This window comes from Tursiops truncatus, chromosome 11 (genome assembly GCF_011762595.2).
Source record: "Tursiops truncatus isolate mTurTru1 chromosome 11, mTurTru1.mat.Y, whole genome shotgun sequence".
Lineage (NCBI taxonomy): Eukaryota > Metazoa > Chordata > Mammalia > Artiodactyla > Delphinidae > Tursiops > Tursiops truncatus.
In genome coordinates, this window is record NC_047044.1 from 77,240,163 (window position 1) to 77,261,680 (window position 21,518).

Here is a 21,518-nt window from a genome sequence, read left to right on the forward strand (position 1 = left end):
TAGAAAGGGAGGACAGGGGGCGCGGAGTCAGAGTGGCGCAGCAAGTGGCTGCAGGTGGCGACGGTGGCGGGGGGTGGGGAGTGAGGTAGTGCAAGGGTCGCGGAGGAGGAGGCTGAGAGGGTCAAAAGAAAAACTAAAGCTGCAGTCTGGCCTACTGGCCCGGGGGCCCCCGAGCCCCCGCCCGGGGAGATGGACCTCAACCGGATCATCCAGGCGCTGAAAGGCACCATCGACCCGAAGCTGCGGATTGCAGCTGAGAATGAACTCAACCAGGTAAGGAGCAGGCCTGCGGCGCCCCCCGCCGGCTCGCCGGACTCTCCCTCCTCGGCGCCCCTGATCTCCACCCCCACCCGGGCCCCGGGCCCCAGACCCCGACGCGTCTTTCGGCCGGTTCCACCCTCGCCCCAGCCCCCGCCCCGGGGTCCAGTGGCGCCGCACTCTCCGGATCTTTTCTCAACGGCTCACGCACCTGTTGGCCACCTTTGCATCTTTTCATGTCGTTTTCCTTCCCCAGTGCAGTTTGTTCAGCCTGCCTGGTCCGCAAAAAGAAGCTTTAGCAAGCTTTGCTAGTGTTTTCGGGATGTGATTTCTTTTCCTTAAGTACGCTGACTTGGTGGGAAAATTCACTTAAAATTCAAATCTGAGTTCAGCTTTTCTGCACACCCAGCTCTTTTTAGGTGTTGCTGTGGGAAACCCTGCCCATCGCCTGCTTCTGTGGGGTTGGCAGGACCGTTTAGACACTGATTGGCAGAGTTTTGTTGGAGCGTTGGAGAAATGCTGTCGGGAGAGTGCTCTGGGAAGAACAGGCAATTTTTATGGTGTTAGTGCTTTGCGAAAGACTCGCCGAGTAGTAAGTGTAGGGACTTCTTATAAACGGTAAAATGTGTGAGGCTTTCTTTCATTCCCCATTCTCTATTCTTACTAACTAGCCTTGACCATGTTCCAGCGATACTACCGACATTTCCAAATTTAATGATCCCAAACTCTAGCTTGTATTTTACTCCTCACCTGTAAGAATGAATCGGAGACCTCTCACTAAAAAGTACGAATTAAGGTCCACCCCCGGGATAGATTGACAGCTGTCTGAGGTTGCAGTAATCCTTAAAATGTAAAAGAATATACCTAAATTAGTGGTTCTCAAAGTGTTGCTCAGGATGAGCAACATGAACATCGTTTGGGAACTTGTTAGAAATGCAAATTATGGGGCTTCACTCTAGACTTAAAGAATTAGAAACTCTGGGGATGGGGCCCAGTTATGTTTTAATTAGCTAGCTAGGTGATTCTGTGCTTCCTAAAGTGTGAGAACGACTGTCCTAAGTAAATGTTTCTGTAGGAGTTCACTTAGGTTTTCCCTGGTTGGAGTTGACTTTAAAGTGCAAATATCCATTGTGAATCTCTGACAGGGATTATTTTAATGGGAAATCTGGGTGGAGTAAGTGTGAATCCAGGATTTCCAAGAGATAAGAGGGAGAGTGAAAACACTGACTCTGGAGGGAAGGTTGAGTTGAACTGAAGCCCAAAGAGAATGCATTGGTGCTTCAAAGAGAAAAGGATTCTCACTCAGAATAGGGGAAAATTAAAGTCAGTACCTGTCCCAGGCTTTGCAGGGTAAAAGTACTATATGTTGCTTGGCTAGAAGAGTAGTAATCCAGGCATTGGTTAGGAGGAACAAAGCAAGAGCTGAACTTGCAATCTACCAGTATGAACAGGCGAGTTAGCCTCTTTCTCTTCACAATGAGGCCAGATGTTATACTGATAGTGTTGACAGGGATTATGTCTTTGCTATCATGTTGTACTACCCTGCCTCTGTTAGCCTACCCTTGCTTTGTTTCTGAGTCATCAGTATATAAGTGCAGTTGAATTTATAGAAGTGGAAAAGGTAGGTAGGAAAGCCTACAGAACTGCAAGAGACATTTAGGATCCAATTCTACCCTTTTCTTCGTGGTATTTCAATCCAAATCCATTCCAACCTCACTCTGCCCTGCCCCATATCCACCCAACTAATCACAGACCACAATTTCCTCTGCAACTTCTAAAAGTAGCTTATTGCTATGTCACTCATTTAGCATTTATATTTAGTATAATGCTTTGGATTGTAATATGCTCTAAGTATTTTTTTGAATTGTAAGTAGAAGACCAAAGTATAATGTCATATAACCTTTTAATAAAACATGGTTTTAATGTCGGATTTTGTATGTTTATCCTTTACCACCACTGTAACCTCCTTTTTTGTTGAATAAACAGGTGGGTAATCTACCATAAATGATTACGGTCCAGCTCATTTAATATTTTAGTCTAGGTCCCCCCACGATAAATGTTCTCTGCATAGGAAATAGGGGCAGTTTCTATAGTGTACTGATTGATTTGTCAGTTGCCATTTAGAAGAGTAAGCAGTTTCAAAACATAATGGCCTGTGTTCCAAAGGATAAATTCTTTTGCACCTAGATTTTTTTTTTTTTTCGGTACACGGGCCTCTCACTGCTGTGGCCTCTACCGTTGCGGGAGCACAGGCTCCGGACGCGCAGGCTCAGCGACCATGGCTCACGGGCCCAGGTGCTCCATGGCATGTGGGATCTTCCCGGACCGGGGCACTAACCCGTGTCCGCTGCATCAGCAGGCGGACTCTCAACCACTGTGCCACCAGGGAAGCCCCAAAGGATAAATTCTTATTTGGAACTATATTTTTCTGTAGCCAACATCTTTCTGTTACCAGTGACTGGCTCCTTGACTGCTATATCCAATATTGTTTCTCTGGAAAAATGTGTTTTCAGTTTTATTGAAGGATATTAAGAATGGATCCTGTACACATTCATCATTGTCTTTAAACCCAGCAGTCCCTTTAGCAGCAGCATAGGGAAGTAGGAATGGGTAGATATCTTTTTCCAGTAACTCATCCAGAAAGATGTCTTCTTTTAATAAATCATGGCCTCAAAAGGGAAATCAAGATATTTACTTTCATTGCCACACTTTGGAATCTCTCCTTTTCCATGCATCTGTATGTATCATTTTTATTGCCCTTTAAGAGAGTTTGCTTCTGTGAATAACATATTTATCGGGTTATTTGCAGGCACTACTACAAGACTCTGCTCTCATGGACCTTACCTTCTAGTGGGGGATACAGAAAAGTAAATAATACAATTTTAGGTTATAAGTGCTATAGAGAGTAAAGCCCTAGAGAGAGCGTTGGAATGTATAAGTAGGGTGATCAGTCTCTGAAGAATGGCATTGAGCAGAGACCTAGATATTGTGAAGAAGTGAACCAGATGAACTGGGAGAGGAAGAAAGGGAAGAGCAAATTCAGTAAAGGCCTTCAACTTGGTGTGTTGGAGGACTGGAAAAGTTAATGTTGAGGGAGCAACGAGGCAGAGTGGGAAAACATCAGGTTTTGCTTTAAATGAATTCTCATAAAATGCAGAATTTAGCTAAGCAAGAAAGCTTTATTTTCAGAAAACTTCACAGGTATGAACCAAAATCCTCAAGAAATCATTGAGAGATAGTATTATTATTATCTTTTAGAAACTTGAAGCCCAGGGTAGAAAATTGGATAAATATTTGCAAGGAAAGTAGTATGAGAATATATCTGAATTTACCACTGAATGTTTTAGCTGGTCAGATTAATGTTGATTGAATCAAGGCTGAAAGAAGACAAAAAGTTGCAGAAGTTCTGTGAAATGTCAAACAGTTGTAAAAAGAGGAGTTCCAAAATGTGTACAGTGGCAACAGTGTTGAAATAAAGTCTCCACTATAACTACTTCCAAATAAGTAGTATTAATCTAAGTGTAAAGGTTATTTTGTACTTATGTATAATAAGTAAACTATGTAGATTAGAACTAAACAATATATATGTTTCAATCATTGATTCACTACAGGATCTTACAGTATCTCAAAAGTTATAAACGTGAGTTATTTTACAAGAATATAAATGTAGAAGGTGAGACTGAGCTAAATCTGTTTTAATTTTGACTCCTGTAAACTGCTATTAAAAGAAATCTGTTTTCTTAAAAACTACTTTAAATTTCTGGTGGTTTCAATTTACTTTATATACAACAGATTTAAGATTTTGAGGTTTATACAGGATGAAAGGAAGAGCAATTATAAGATAATTTAAAATTTTACTGAAGGATATGGAAAGACTTGGAAAGCATAATGTTCCTGGATGGAAAGAAGCAATGTTTTAAAGATGCCAGTTTTCTCCAAACTTTTGGTCATTTATCTTTTTTTTTTCCCATATGTATTTATTTGGTTGCACCGGGTCTTAGGTGTGGCAGGCGGGCTCCTTAGTTGCGGCACACAGGCTCCTTAGTTGTGGCATGTGAACTCTTAGTTGCGACATGCGTGTGGGATCTAATTCTCTGACCAGGGATCGAACCCCGGCCCCCTGCATTAGGAGCGTGGAGTCTTAACCACTGTGCCACCAGGGAAATCCCTGAACATTTATCTTAATAAATGCTATTACATATAATAGGAAAGGTGATAAATTTAAAAAATGGAGTGGTATGCATAAACCTAGTGGTGTACTGAAAGGGATGCACCATAGATCCAGGCTCCTGGGAGGAGGTAAGCAGAAAAGACTCTGCGTCATGGTCTGGCTTTAGCCTCACTGAGTATGAGTCTTTTCTGGGGATGTCAGTCGGCAAGGCCGAGTGTAAGCTCTGGGAATGTGGCAGGCCTGTACTAGACAGGTACTAGGTCCAGGTACTAGACATCTGGAGGGTATATGATCAGAAGGAATAGGCTGCTCTCTTTTTTTTTTTTTTTTTGCTTCTAAAGTTACCATGGCCAAACTCAGGAATAGGTCAAAATAGAACATGTCTATGGGGAGAAATGGCCCAGGCAGCAGGCAGTTCATCAGCACAGGCTCACTTGGGCATTGTTAAATTTAAAAGCTGCTCTGGCAGGGAAGAGATATGGGAACATATATATATGTATAACTGATTCACTTTGTTATAAAGCAGAAACTAACACATCATTGTAAAGCAATTATACTCCAATAAAGATGTAAAAACAAACAAAAAAAGATGGCTAGAACATAATCAGTACTCAATAAAATTTGTTGAACAGATAAAAAAAAAAAAAAAAGATGCTCTGGCAACAGAGAGCAGCTGGTGACGACAGCTCTCAACACTGTCTTGTGAAGCACACTGTTCCAGTCTGGACTGGTTCCTCTCTATAGCTCATGCACAGCCATTGTCCATTTTCTGTGTTGGATCTCTTGTTTTCTGTAGCCCATGTTTTCCTGTTTGTCAAAAATACCGTAAACAAAATTGAAGCACAAATAAGCTGGAAACAAACACTTGCAATGTATAAGTCAAATAAAAATTTGAGATTAAATTCATAAAATAGCTCCTAGAATTTATTAAGAATAAAACAAATATTCCATTTACAGAAGGGTGAGGGGATAAAGGAATTTGTAGAAGAAAACAAATAGCCAACAAACAGGAAAAAAAATTCAAGCTAGAATAAATGTAATTTAAAATATGAATAAGGTTTAAAAGTTTTGAAGGAATGATATATTAGATATATAAACACACATATTCTACTCTTGGGAGTGTAAATTCCTGCACCCTTTCCGGAGAGCATTTTGACAATATATGTCCAAAAAACATAAAATTGTTCTTACTCATTTATTCATCAATTTATTCTAAGTAAATTTTTCTGACTTGGAGTATTTTAGTAATCTTCATTTGGCTTTGGAGAGTTTCTCTCACTGTAAAAGTTTTTCTTTTATTTGGACAGTAATGTATTCAGAAACAGAGTGCTAACAGTTATTCATTTATATTGCCCTATTTTTTAATAAAATATTTCTTTGTAATTTCAGTCTTACAAGATTATCAATTTTGCCCCCAGTTTACTTCGGATTATAGTCTCTGACCATGTGGAATTCCCAGTACGCCAGGCAGGTGAGTTGTTTTTTTTTTAATCCTTTATAAGTTTATTTATGCGTAAAAGTAGGACTAGTGTTTTATTTCATTTCTAAATATCTGCTTTCTTTGAAAACATAGGAAACACACATGAAGTATTTCTAATGGCTTAAAATCTCACTCTCTTTTTCCCTGGAAATTTAGAGGTCCATACTGAGCTCTTAAATCTACCATAGCTTTTTCTTTCCTCTTCTCCCTTCTAGCTTCTAGCTACAGTTCCTTTTCTCTGTAACCTTGCCATTTTTCCCTCTTAGCTTTCCCAGTTTTAATAGCTTTATCTCCCTAATTTTTAATGATTCCTGGTGGCCTTGCCTTTGGGCCCACAGATTAAGACCATGAATTTGTATATATTAATGTGGTTCCATTCATGCATCAGATCATGGAGATAAGGTTTGCACAGGTGTTCTTAACCACATGACTGGGGAGCAGGACTTTTGTTATAAACATGAAACTTACTTTTGAGTCTGTGGGATCTTAGGGTAGTTCCCTGATGTGTATTATTCTTCTTTTTGCTTTTTTAATGAACTGGTAGTTAGAACCCAGAAGGTTAAAAAATGGAGAAAGTCTTAGAGTGTAATGAGTCCTGGAAAGAGAATAATTTCATGATAAAAGGGGTAAAATGATAATACCTAATTTAAAAATATGTAATTGAAGAGACTTAAAGAATTATGTAAGTGATATGTACTAATAAATAATTTAGGCAATATAGAAAAATAGAAACAAAAATGTAGAAAAAAATTACCTGACATTGATCACTCAGAAATGACCATCATTAACATTGGGTGAACGTTAGTCTTTGCATGTGTTCAGGTAGAAGGATAGATGAACAATATAGAAATGGGATTATACTATACATACTGATAAAAGTATTTAGTTTTACTTGAACATAACAGAATAAAAATGTAGGGATCATTAAGTTTTGGAAAAATATGATTTTCTAAATGATCCATTTGTGGTTAAGAAAAACCTATGGAAAAACATTCACGGTGGAATTATTTTTTATTTTAATAAGGTTTATAAGACTTCTATGTAAGTTTTTTGAAACCACAATTCTCAATTTAATCTTTGTTTTATAAAATAGGGCTGTTTTGAAACCACATTTTGCTAAGTGAAACCTATTTTAATAACCTAAGTGTTTATAGGGCTATTGTGAATTTCCCATAAAGCTTTGCAGAAACATTTTTAAAGATGTTAAAGCAATTTATTAAATTAATATGTCTTCTTTATATGACATATAAACATTACAAAAATACAGTTTATATTATTAGATTCCTCTTAATCCCACCCCCAAAGATACCTACCGTCAACTTTGGTGCATGGTTCTCTAATTCTTTTTTTTCTGTAGATAGGTTGGTTTTAAAAAGTAACAAAAATCTGTTTGTATTACACATGCTATTTTATAGTTTCCTTTTTTTTCATTTAACCTAATACCCTTGGGGCATCATTCCATGTCAGTACATATACTTCATTCTTTGTAACAGTTATTCAATATTTCGTTGAATTAGAACTGCCATAGTTTATTTAAGCAATCTGATATTAGTGGACATTTCCTTTATTGTCCCTTTTTGTGGGTTTTTTTTTTTTTGGTACGCGGGCCTCTCACTGTGTGGTCTCTCCTGTTGTGGAGCACAGGCTCCGGACGCGCAGACTCAGCGGCCATGGCTCACGGGCCCAGCCGCTCTGCGGCATGTGGGATCTTCCCGGACCGGGGCACAAACCTGTGTCCTCTGCATCGGCAGGCGGACTCTCAACCACTGCGCCACCAGGGAAGCCCCTTTTTTGTGGTTTTTGATAGAGGCAATGCTGAAATGAACATCCTTGGACACATATCTCTGGATGCTCGTGTGGATAGTTTCACAGAATAAATTTTAACAAATGGAAGTACTAGGTCAATGATATTAACAATATTAACATTTAGAATTTTGAATCTTATCACCAAGTTGCATTTACTTGCTTTTTCTATCAACAGTGCATTAGAATGCTGGGTTCCCCATGTCCTCACCAACTGTATACAACTTTAAATCTTGATAACTTAGGTAATTAAGTTTTGATATAAAATGTAAATAGCATTTAAAGGCAATTTTTTTCTTCATAGTTTATGTAGATTTCAAATCTGTTAGCCACATGACAGGGTTTGTCTTGGTGGTTGATCATGTCCTAATTTATTAGGACAACTTTCTACTTCAGAGCATCCATTTTATTAGACAGTCTGAAATATACTGTGCAGACTTCTACATTATCATCTAAATTTAAGTGCCATTAATAAATTTTCTGTTCTATTTAATCTGTTATTAAAATACAAAAGCTCCAAGAATCTGATGGTGACACCCAGACAGATAATTTATCATTTTAGCATGACATTTAAAGAAGAATGATATGATCTTTGATTAAAAAATATCAGCCTGTATAAAAAATTATGCTAATATTAAGTGGAAATACTTAGTTCTGCAAAATATTCAGTGCTTGATTATTTTGTTTGTGGGAAATTCTAAAATATTCTTGCTATTATCAAGCAAGCTCATTAGTGAATGTCCTTTATTACCTTACTGTGAAGAAATAGGAAATAAATGTAATATGTTGATATTGGCAAGCCAAACAAAATAAATTTGGATGTTTGCTCCACTGTTTTCCTTTTGATTGGTAAGCTTAATAGCATTATTAAGGTTAACCTCAGTGTTCCAGAATACAAAACCTAGAAATAAGCAGAAAGTTGCCTCTGATCAGTCCAGAAGCACTTCAAGAAGCTCTTCTGTTAAAACTAATGTGTCTTATTTGTAGGATACTCAGAATCTATTTAATCTTGTTTCAGATATATAATATATACACTTTGTTACTTTATTTCCTAGCCTTTAACAGATTAAAGTAATAACAAGGGAGAGAAGGAGAGAGGGGCTACCAAATTACTATGAAAAATGGAAAAGCTTAAAAACATCAACTTAGAAAAGCACAGCATTCTGCTTCACAGAGTTTAATGGCATCCTTTCCCCTTTGAGGTTATGGAACCCAGTTGATCTGTGTAGTGGTGGCTCTGGGTCCAGAGGATAGAGTGTGTGTGATGATTTATTGTGTTTGAGAAGGGGAGAAGCGTTTGTATGTTTTAAAACTAATTTCAAACTTAAGATGCTTGAAATTGTGAGTGGATTCTGCAGAAAAGCAAATTTTAATACTTAATTTCTTCATGAATGAATTAAGATATTTGTATTTTCTTAGCTCTGGCAGATGTTAGATACTTGAATTAAATGATTAAAGGGAGATTTTTAGATTACTGGTACAGTTTCAGTTATTTTTGGTATATTTCCTTCATTATCTTTAGTAATCCATGATTATCTATGAGAGTAATTAATATTCTCTTTTCAAATTATTCATTAAGTTCAATTTTATTTTAACTAATTGCAGATTTATTCCAACATATACAAATTTGTCAGTGTGCCTTTTATATAGGCCATCTCTTGTGGTGTCCCATAATAAAAATATTTTTTAGTTATAAAATTAATAGCATTTAATGACTGAATTATGAGTAAGTCCATGATTTTACCATGTCTGTATCTTTGCTGTCTGAAAGTTGTTTTTTATTTTCAAGACTAGTTCTATAGGGATTAAAACGGTGTGTATAATATATTGATTTTTTGATTTTTCTTTTTGCAAAGATTAATCTCATGAAATCGGTCTGAACTGCTGACAGGTTGGACCATATTCTTAGATCATTTATTCATTTTTTTCAACAGTTTATGTATTTTTATTGCTGATGACTATAATATTAAAAAATAAATATACTGGGATAAACGATGGTACTTAGTCCAGAGACTGTGTGGTCTGAATTAAAAAAAGACAAAAACCCAAACTCTCTCACATATAGACACATTTTCTCTCTCCCTCCCTCCCTCTCTCCCTCCCTCCCTCCCTCCCTTTCACTCTCTCAAATAATTTTTGTTTTTATCCTAAAAAATGGAAATCCTAGGTGAAATTGTCTTTTTCAGACCTGTGTTGAATCAAAACTAATGAAAGAAGACCTTGTAGGATGTCAGGTTTATAATTTCATTGGGTTTCTGTTGTATTACAGCCAATGTAGAACATATTGGTTTATTCTCTGTGGTATAATGCTTTTACGAGCCAATTTAGTTTATGTTAAAATTGAGATGAAGGGAGGATTGGGTGGAGGGGAGAAGGGAGAGGAGAAACTTAAGGGAAGAAAGTTATAATGCTTTGCAGATCACCTTTCTTTATTCATATATATTATGTATATGTAAGAATATGACACTATAAGTAAGTATTAATTTACATTCAGTGCTCAGCTGGGATGGTTAGAAAACTTAACACCCCCTATCAAAATTCTGTAGCAGTATGTTAGCTTCTTTTAGAAGTCTTTTGTTAAATGTTGATGATTAAAAAGAATAGGAACAGAATCATTAATTATGTGTTTTGATAGAAATAAACAGGTAAGAAATTTCCTGAGATTTTTAAAAAATATTTGAAAGCTGATGTCCTTTTCTTTATTGTTATATTTACAAGTGGCAAATATTTCAAAAGGGTTAGATAAAAATTACCAATACTATAGGTATTTCAAAATAGTAGTGTGGGATAATAGCCAGTGAAAAGAAAACAACAAAAAAAGCAATCTCCATGAAGGACTGTAGAATTTCATGTGTTGTCAGTTCAGTATGAGGCATTATGAACAGTATGACTCTTATGGTCTCAAAGTACTTAGTAGAGTTTCATTTAGACCATCTTGTGTTTAGTCTAAGGATGCATACTTGAGTTCCTGGATCATTTTTCTGTCATGTAAACTCTGGAAGCTTGATTTAATGAGATGTTTTCTGCTTAGACTTGCTTTAGTAGCTAAAGAGAAACTTTCAATTCTTATCCATTTTCCCTTCCCCTCTTGGCTATTTATAACTGTAAGATTTTCCATTTTTGCTGCGTATCATGTTTAGCATTGAAGGGTTTAGCCTTTCATGCTCTGTAAAGCTGAATGAAAGCCATCTTTTTGATACTGCTACTTCAGCATTTTTTTTTCTCTGACTTAGCTGCCATTTACTTGAAGAACATGGTGACCCAGTACTGGCCGGACCGAGAACCTCCACCAGGAGAAGCAATATTTCCATTTAACATTCATGAAAACGATCGCCAGCAAATACGTGATAATATTGTGGAAGGAATAATTCGGTCTCCAGATTTAGTGAGGTACATTATACTGTTTCTATATGCTTAGTAGGAAGCCCAAAATATATGAATGGGGGAGGTTGGATTTAATCATCAGCCTCAAGTTTGTTTTTTAAAAGAGATAAAGTAATGAAGATGGGCACTCAAAGAATACAGTTTTAGTTGTTTGTTTCTGCATTTGTAATTCTTTGCCTCAAAATATTTTGGAAAAAATATTTAGTTTCTATAAGTTGTCACAAAAAGAGTGGAGGCAAAAATCTAACGAAAATTGTTGTATAGATCCTGTGAATAACCTATGTTCTTAGTTATGAGCTCTTGACTTTTTACTATCTGCTTTTCTTTTCCCTGATACATGGTAATTGACTTCTGGGGGTTTTAACCTACCAGTTTTTGTAACACTTTACCTATCTTTTTGTTTGTTTTTATGAACTGAGCTTCTTTTCCTTTGAAGAAGACAGGATAGAGAAAATATAAACTAGAAGAATTGTCTCTGGTTTTTCAAATTTAGATTAGATGCTATAAAGCAGCACTGTCCAATAGAACTTTCTGCAGTGATGGAAATGTTTTATATCCACACTGTCTGATATTTAGCCATGTGGCATAGAAGCCAACTGAGTACTTGAAATGTGGCTAGTGTAACTGAGGAACCGAATTTTTAATTTAATTTTGATTAAATTATGGTGTGTGCATGTAGCTGGTACCTGCCCTTAGTGGATAGCAGAGGTGTAGGTCAAAAAAATTATGCAATCTTAAAAGAGGAGAAACAAATTCTTTTCACCATGAGCAAGTGATTAGGTTGCTTTTGAAAATGTGGGAGGGAAATAGATGAAATTCAGGTAGGGGAATGAAATCACTTAACTTCAAGAGATTAGATGTAACCTATCCCTGAGTGTATAATGTACATTGGCATAAGCAGAAGAAAGGGAAGAAAGTGTGAGGATAACAGTGAGGAAGGTGGACAAACATTGAACACCTCTTTGTGCAGTTGTTTGGGTAAGAAGAGAAAATAGGGGTATTGATGAAAGAAAATCATCATTCTCATTGGTTGCCCAAATGCCATCTGGCACTGGCTTCCCTGTGGTACCATCATGTGTCCATTTCTTGTCAAAATCTTTACATTTTCAAATCTCTCTGAATCTTGCAAGCAATGCTTCTACACTTTAATATATGAAAGGATGGCTGTTCATAAACATCCTTTGCTTGGCTTGGAATTGAGAAAGAATTAAGAGGGTCAACCTAGGGGCTTCCCTGGTGGCGCAGTGGTTGAGAGTCCGCCTGCCGATGCAGGGGACACGGGTTCGTGCCCCGGTCCGGGAAGATCCCACATGCCGCGGAGTGGCTGGGCCCGTGAGCCATGGCCGCTGAGCCTGCGCGTCCAGAGCCTGTGCTCCGCAATGGGAGAGGCCACAACTGAGAGGCCCGCGTACTGCAAAAAAAAAAAAAAAAAAAAAGAGGGTCAACCTGAAGATGAAATTAAAAAAATGAAAAGTTTCAGTTTTATTGAATACAAATATGACCTATTTGTTGTTTAGAACAGCTGCTGGTGGCACAAGAGGTTATCTTTATCTTTATTATGAGACAGTTCTTTGTGGCTTTGCTTCTTTTATGTCCTGAAGGCTTAACTGTAACTACTCTTTTTTTCTTTTTGGTGCGCGGGCCTCTCACTGTTGTGGCCTCCCTCGTTGCGGAGCACAGGCTCCAGACGCGCAGGCTCAGCAGCCATGGCTCACGGGCCCAGCCGCTCCGCGGCATGTGGGATCTTCCCGGACCGGGGCACGAACCTGCGTCCCCTGCATTGGCAGGCAGACTCTTAACCACTGCGCCACCAGGGAAGCCCTGTAACTACTCTTAAAGAAATATTCTCAAAGTTTATTTAAGAGTATTGCAAAGGATCTTTTGCAATTATATTTGGAAAAGATCCTTTGCAAGGAAAAGGCATTATTTGTTTGTTTCATTTCAGTGAGATCAAGTTATTGGCTGTTGAACTGAACACATATCTTTTTCTTGGCACTGTGGAATCCTAATTTAGCTAGATTCACTCTCCATCCATTTGCAAGTGACCATGTAAGGACATACTAATAGTTGGTAGAAGAGAAATTTTTTTCGCCTCACTTTCTTTTCAATACCAATTATAGTTGTATCCAATTGAGGAAGTGATTACTGACCTAAGTGTTATGAGATCACATCTTTCATAGCTTCACTTTGCAGTTTCATTAAAGAGGTTTCTTCTTCTTTTTTTAATGTCTTTCCTGTTGCTTTTTTCTTTGTTTCTTTGGAAATAGTTCTTAGCATTCCTCTTCAGGAATTACCAGCTAATGCTTGTTACTTCATACAAAAATTAGGATCTCAGGAAGCTGTGATAGGTGCAAAATACTGTGTGACTGGGAACAGATGATGAATGGTTCCAGGCTTTGGCTCACAGAGATGTTTCCCAGTGTTATGTAGGCCTCCATTTTACTTACTTTGACCATTTTTAGGCTAAGTTTGTCCAGTTGAAATGATAAAATACTTTTTTGGTTTTGTCTCCTCGTTAGGATATAATAACCAAAATACAAAATATAACAAGCTGGGAAATTTTACAGAGCTGGGCTGGATTCATTGTCTTTTTCTTGGAAAATTTTTTATGAATTTATTTTAAGTTTTTTTTTTTATGGTGTGGACCATTTTTAAAGTCTTTACTGAATTTGCTACAATATTGCCTCTGTTTTACGTTTTGGTGTTTTGGCCACAGGGCATGTGGGATCTTAGCTCCCCGACCAGGGATCAAACCCACAACCCCTGCATTGGAAGGTGAAGTCTTAACCACTGGACCACCAGGGAAGTCCCTGAATTTATTTTTAAATTCTTTATAGGACTTTATAGGTTTTTCTTTATAGGACTGCTCTTTTTCCCTCCACCCCAGATAAATATCTATATAATGTAAGTAAATAGGAATCAGAGTGTTTTTATGTACAATATTAGAGGTCTTTGAAGCCTGATATTTATAACTACTTAGATTTTGGACTTTTTTCCCCCCACTTTATAGAGTCCAGTTAACAATGTGTCTCCGTGCCATCATTAAATACGATTTCCCTGGTCACTGGCCAGCGGTAGTCGACAAGATAGACTATTACTTGCAATCACAGAGCAGTGGAAGCTGGCTTGGCAGTTTATTATGTCTGTATCAACTGGTGAAGACATATGAGTAAGTTGATTTCTATTGGCTGAAGATACCAGCCCCCTGTTACTTAGGAGAATTACATTGCATAGAGGGGTCTGCTATGGGTGTTCTACAGAATCAGGTTAGATTGGGAAATGTTGGATTAAACATAGTTAAACATGTTTATTTACTACAGTTTTTCAAAGAATCTTTAATCTGCTAATGTACTAATCTCTAAGTTAGTGCTTCTCAAACTTATTTGTTAGTTTCAGAGGACCATTTATTAACAGTTTTCCTTGGAAATTTTGATGGAGAGGTACCTTAACATTTATATTTAAGTAAGCACATCATTAAGTAAACCAAACATTTACCTTTTTGGATGCAAGGTAGAAAATGTTCAAGTTTCTTTGCTAGTGACTTTCTTTTCTATAAAAGTTGCTTGGGAGGTGTGGGACTAGTGTCACATTTAATAGCATTGCTTTCTAGCTTCTAAGGGGATTGCTGCTTCTGCATGCAAAGTCCTGTAGTCTTCCTTCTAAAATGATTTTTAGAGTATATTTTAGATTTATACCTGTTAAAATGACCTAAGAGCACCTAAATTTGTAAACTGTTTTAACTTCTCAAAGTAGGGTGGTAGATGGACAAATGTTTTTCCACCACATCATTTGTTATATAATAGGAATGTCTATTTGAACTGTTTATCAACTTGTATTTTATAGCAAGAATTGTGGTATGTGAAAATTAATTTAAGTACTAGAAAAATTCATGTAGGAAAGTTGCAAAACTGTTTTGGATTTTTTTGAACTAGTCTAAATCTTTCTAGAAAGATTTTAGGTATTCTGCCTAAAACAGGGATATGCTTTTTCAAAGTTCCTTTCAAGTTTATTCTAGCAATCCAAACAGAAAATGTAAGCTAGTGTTTGGAATGTTACAGCTTTATATAGTTTAAAAATATTATTTTTCATTCATTGTTTATAGCTCTTTTGTGGGGGGGGAGAAATTATTGTTCTCTCTTTTTGTCTTTGCTCATGTAGATATAAGAAAGCAGAGGAAAGAGAACCTCTTATAGCAGCAATGCAAATATTTCTGCCTCGTATTCAGCAACAAATCATGCAGCTCCTTTCTGATTCCTCACATTATTCTGTATTAATACAGAAGCAGATCCTGAAAATCTTTTATGCACTTGTGCAGGTAAGTTTCTATAGCAGAAGACAAATACTGTATTTCTGCCTGATACATAGAAAGTGCTCAGTAAGTGTCAGTTATTGTTAAAAATTACATATTGTATATTCTCACATGTATTTCTTTAAAAAAATCCTTATGAGAGAACAGACTTTGAGAGGTCAACTTAATTGTCCAAGGTTATCTGAGCGGCAGAGCTGAGATTCAGTGTCCATATGCCTTTCACCCCCAGTGTCTGAAGTCTGGGTATGGAAGAAACAAGGTAGTTAACTTCCCTGAAACCTGATAATTTGACTAATCTGTCCATAACATTCTGCCTGTAGATTAGTTATGATTATAGGAGAAGAGGAAGGAAAAGAAGAGAGTTCCTTTTTTTTTTTTTTTTTTTGCGGTACGTGGGCTTCTCACTGTTGTGGCCACTCCCGTTGCGGAGCACAGGCTCCTGACGTGCAGGCTCAGCAGCCATGGCTCACGGACACAGCCGCTCCGCGGCATGTGGGATCTCCCCGGACTGGGGCACGAACCCGTGTCCCCTGCATCGGCAGGCGGACTCTCAACCACTGCGCCACCAGGGAAGCCCTGAGAGTTCCTTTTTTTAATTGGGAAATCATATTGATGGTAGTTTCTTTGCATTTGACCCATTTAAAGCTAACAAACAAGATTGAGTGCCTCATTTACCTTCATTTAAAATACTTCCTTTTTCTTACCTGAAAGCTATAAAGAACATTAATATGGAATGTTTTAAATAAAAAAATATTTAAAATTTAATCCTCAAAAGACTTGGGTAAGTTATTTCAATCTGGGTGGAGAAGAATAATTGTTGTCAGTTTAAACTGTTTGATGTTGAATGGATTAAGGCTTTATTTCATGCTTTCTAGTTAAATTAGTCACGGCAAGAGGGTAGTTTCATCAGGCTGGAGAGCCAAGATAGTTTGGTTTTGTTCTTGGCTTCTCTCTGACTTAAGTATTTTCATACTGTTCTAGAATATTTCACTTGAATAAAGATTTATATTTTTAGCCTCATCTTTTAAACTTTTAATAGAGATAGTCCAAGGCAGATTTTCCTTGTTTTTCAGCTTAGCCTTTTTTGGGGGAGAGAGAAAGGGAAAGGAGGCACATCTGAGAAAAGAGAAGAAACTAGACTACTAGGAAAACATTCCTTCATCCTCTTTTTTCTTTTTTTAAAAGTAATAAGGTAGGAAGATGTATGGTGCTTTTGTTTTTGTTTTTCTGTTCAGAAATCTTCCTCAGGAGAATCACTTTTTGGCAAATATTTTTTATTCAGTGAGATGTTTTGCCATTAGATATAGTAATATCCCATTTATTCGGAGCCAGACTTCCCTTTCCCCATTGGGAGAAGCATAGCCAGGAATCAGTAAGTGAGACAGAGGCTGACGAAATAGTTTTCTTAAAACCTCTACTTCTACTTGGTTTGCTAAGAGAACAAAAATCTAAAATTTTTTTTCTCAACATGTATGTGCTAAAAACCTAAAAAACCAGAAAAAAAACCCTCATCATTTTAAACCAGTTTAGTAATCTATTATGTGCTAATACAGTAATATTCTTTAGTGGGAAATCCTGGAAGCAAAAATTTAGAAGGCTTTAGGAGGCACAGTTACAGTGTTTATGGAAGTAAAAAGTGATTGTCTAACAATTTGGGATGAGGCAGAAAAATTTATGTTTTAGAAAGTATGACGCAATGAAATTGATTTTGTCTAAGCATTTATTAAATATTGTGTACAGGACTGTTGAATATTCCATACATATTTCAGAACTCGTTTGTCCAGAAGTGAACTCATTGTTACTTTCCCCCAGCCCTTAGCCTGCTCCTCCTATGTTCCCCATCGTAAAGCCAACTGACTCCCCACTGCATTTAGAACAAAGTGTTAACTTTTTCCCATGGCCTATAAAACCCTTCATCTCTTGCCTCATCTTATACCATACTTAGCTTTAGCTTTGTTCTTTGCACTCCAGCCATATGGAAATTCTTTCAGCTTCATGAGCAGGTCATGTCCTCTGTCACTTCTGAGCCTTTAAGGCACTGTGTTTCTGCCTGGAGCATTCTCCTTTCCCTTTATGCCCTGGTCAATTTGTGCTCCTCCAGGTCTTGGCTTGCATATCACTTCTTCCAGGAAGTTGTCTCTGATAGTAGCAGGCTGCATTAGGTGGTCCTCACGGGTGCCCTTATCAACATTATACTGCTTTTATCTGTACTATTTATCATACCATATTGTAATTCCTTGTTTAAATGTGTTCCCCCTCACCCCCCCCCCCAACTAGACTGTGAGCTTTACTTAACATTATGTCCTTAGTGTGTAGTAGGTTTTGGACTGCATGGATGCAGAGGTGCTATGCCTCATCTCCTGTAGCTCAAGGTGTAGTAGGGGTGGGGTTGCACACTGTAATACAGTGGACTGTGATTTCATGCCACAGTGTAGAGGAAAGTAATTGAAAAAATGTTTCTTGGATGTTTCATGATGTAAAGATTTTCATTAAAGTCATTAAAATGAGTTTCCACCACAAAAAAAGATAATTATGGGAGGAGAAATTAAGGAAACACCCCTATTTACAATTGCATCAAAAAGAGTAAAATACCTAGGAATAAACTTAACCAAGGAGGTAAAAAACCTATACTCTGAAAACTATAAAACATTGATGAAGGAATTTAAAAACAATACAAAGAAATGGAAAGATATTCTGTGTTCTTGGATTGGAATAATTAATATTGTAAAAATGTTCATACTACCTAAAGCAATCTATAGATTTAATGCAATCTCTATCAAAATACTGATGACATTTTTCATAGAACTAGAACAAATAATTTACAAAAGACCCTGATTTCCCAAAGCAATCTTGAGAAAAAAGAACAAACCTGGAGGTATCATGCTCCCTGACTTCAGACTGTACTACAGAGACACAGTAATCAAAACAGCATGGTACTGGCACAAAAACAAGCATATAGATCAATGGAACGGAACAGAGAGCTCAGAAATACACCCACACACCTATGGTCAATTAATCCATGACAAAGGAGGCAAGAATATACAATGGAGAAAAGACAGGCTCTTCAGTAAGTGGTGCTGGGAAAACTGGACAGCTACATGTAAGTGAATGAGATTAGAACATTTCCTCACACCATATACAAAAATAAACTGAAAATGGATTAAGACTTGGAAACCATAAAACTCCTAGAAGAGAAAATAGGGAGAAAACTCTTTGACATAAATCATAGCAATTGTGTTTTGATCTGTCTCCTAAGGCAAGGAAATAAAAGCAGAAATAAACAAGTGGGACCTAATTAAACTTAAAAGCTTTTGCACAGCAGAGGAAATCATTGACAAAACGAAAAAGACAACCTACTAAATGGGAGAAAATATTTGCAAAGGATATGACTAATAAGGGGTTAATATCCAAAATATATAAACAGCTCATACAACTCAATATCAAAAAAACAACCCAATTAAAAAATGGGCAGGAGAATTGAATAGACATTTATCCAAAGAAGACATACAGGTGGCCAACAGGCACATGAAAAGATGCTGAACATCACTAATTATCAGAGAAATGCAAATCAAAACCACTGGATACCACCTCATACTGGTCAGAATAGCTATCATCAAAAAGTCTACAAATAACAAATGTTGGCAAGGATGTGGAGAAAAGGGAATCCTTGTACATGTTGGTGGGAATGTAAATTGGTACAGCCATTATGGAAAGCAGTATGGAGGTTCCTGAAAAAACTAAAAACAGAACCACCACATGATCTAGCAATTCTCCTGCTGGGTGTATATCTGGAAAAAAATGAAAACACTAATTTGAAAAGATACATGCACCCCAGTGTTCATAGTGGTATTATTTACAGTAGACAAAATAAGGGAGCAACCTAAGTGTCCATTGATAGATGAATAGATAAAGAGGTGGTGTGTGTATCTACATATACACAATGGAATATTACTCAGCCATAAAAAAGAATGAAATTCTGCCATTTGCAACAATGTGGATGGACTTAGTGAAATAAGTCAGACAAAGAAAGACAAATACTCTTATCACTTATATGTGCAATCTAAAAAAATAAAACAAACGAATGTATATAACAAAACAGAAACAGATTTATAGTTATAGAGAACAAACTAATGGTTAACAGTGAGGAGAGGGAGGTGGGGAGGGTTGAGATAGGGGTATGGGATTAGGAGACACTAACTACTATGTATAAAATAAATAAGTAACAAGTATGTATTGTACAGCACAGGGAAATATAGCCATTATTTTGTAATAACTTTGAATGGAGTATAGTCTATAAAAATGCTGAATCACTCATATGCCCGAAACTAATATAATATTTTAAATGAAGTATACTTCAGAAATAAAAAGATAATTTTATGAGGTAATGGAAGTATTGACTAACCTTATTGTGATAGTAATTTCATAATGTATATGTGTATCAAATCGTCTTGTTCTATACCTTAAACATACATAGTATTATATATCAATTATATCTCAGTAAAGCTGGAAAAATGAAAAGTTTGACACACAAAGGGGTAAATGGTAAAAAATCACTTATCTAGAATCTCATGTTGAACAAATGATGCCTTATTGTATTATTATAATTTTTTACTTAAAAAAGTAGCTTAGGGACTTCCATGGCAGTCCAGTGGTTAAGGCTCCACACTCTGAATACAGGGGGCACAGGTTCGATCCCTGGTCAAGGAACTAAGACCCCTTGTGCTGCACAGTGCGGCCAAAAAAAAAAAAAAGCCTAGAGAAATAATTCATGGCATGTATATTTTCTAGATTTAAAAAATTTAATTTACATACATATGTTTGTAGAGCTGTTTTAAGTTAAATTTTAGGTTGAACCACCTGAAATTACTAATTTCACGGTCAGGTGTTAACCGTTTCATATATTTCAACCTTTCAATATAGATAAATTGCTGATTTTTTAGAGGGGAGGAATTATTGTCTGATGTTGTTGTCCTTTGTTTTCAGTATGCATTGCCTCTTCAGCTGGTGAATAACCAAACCATGACAGCGTGGATGGAGATCTTCCGAACTATTATTGACAGGACTGTTCCACCTGTAAGAAAGGGCTTCTGTTCCTAAGAAGAATGGGGAAAACTTGGGTTTGGGTTATTTGTGGTAGATTGATTTATTATACCAGCCTGCTATTTAGAGAAAAAAAAATTACTACTGTAATAAAAGTAATTAATGATACATACTCATTTTTAGAAAGTTCAGATAAAATTAATAAAATAATAACTAATCCTACTAAAAATAACCATTTTTAAAACTTGGTATTTATTCCTCTTGTCTTTTCTTCTCTACATTTATATACAACCATATTTTTTTTCTTTCTACAAAAAATATTGCAGAATCTTTATAGGAAGAAGTGATTAAAAAGGGTATGCTGACAAAATCTTATTAAAAAGTAATTTAAAAGGGTATACAGAAAAAGGAGCATTAATGAAATTTGTTAGGAGGAGCAATCATATTTTATATTTGTAAAAATGGTATAGATAGGTAGTTTTGAAGTTCATTTTTCACTTAAAATCTATTGTAAATATTTTGTATGATTATGAAGTTTTTTACATTGTGTCATTTTTGTTGAATGCTTCATTTGCTAGATATTTAGGTTGTTTTAGTTTTTTAGTGTTTTAACTATAAGGATGTAGTTAAATTTTTATGCACATACATGATTATTTTGTTTGGATAACCTCTTAGCAGTGTTTAAGGCTTTGACAGATCTTTAATTAATTAGTTAATCAATTAATTGAAGTATAGATATACAATATTAGTTTCAGATGTACAGCGTAGTGATTCAGTATTTTTATAGGTTATACTCCATTAAAAGTTATTAGAATGTAATAGCTATAATTCCCTGTGCAAGACTTTGACAGACCTTGCAAATGGCTTTCCAGAAACAGTGCACTGGCTTATACTTTAATAAGCAGTGACTGAGAATGTCTGTTTTGTTAAATTCTAAGTTTGCCGGTTTGATAGGTGAAAGATGGTGTCTCATTTTTATCTGTAGTTACAGTGATACTATATTTCATCTATCAGATTAACTCAAATAATCAAATTAACTAAATTAAAATATATCAAATGTTTAAAATTTTGAG

General features: G+C 36.4%; 1 protein-coding gene across 4 annotated transcripts in view; it reads left to right on the forward strand.

Moving 5' to 3' along the window:
- IPO8 (importin 8) overlaps window positions 1-21,518 on the forward strand; it is a 70,618-nt gene continuing 49,100 nt past the window's right edge. For 2 of the 4 annotated variants that reach the window (XM_019935741.3, XM_073788877.1), the window contains exons 1-6: window positions 1-273; window positions 5,819-5,900; window positions 10,946-11,102; window positions 14,107-14,265; window positions 15,255-15,411; window positions 20,389-20,478. In XM_019935741.3, the coding sequence (XP_019791300.1) occupies window positions 190-273; window positions 5,819-5,900; window positions 10,946-11,102; window positions 14,107-14,265; window positions 15,255-15,411; window positions 20,389-20,478 (729 nt within the window). In that variant the 5' untranslated portion in view covers window positions 1-189. The remainder of the gene's footprint in view (window positions 274-5,818; window positions 5,901-10,945; window positions 11,103-14,106; window positions 14,266-15,254; window positions 15,412-20,388; window positions 20,479-21,518) is intronic. The other 2 variants (XM_019935749.3, XM_019935756.3) reach the window with 2 other exon arrangements.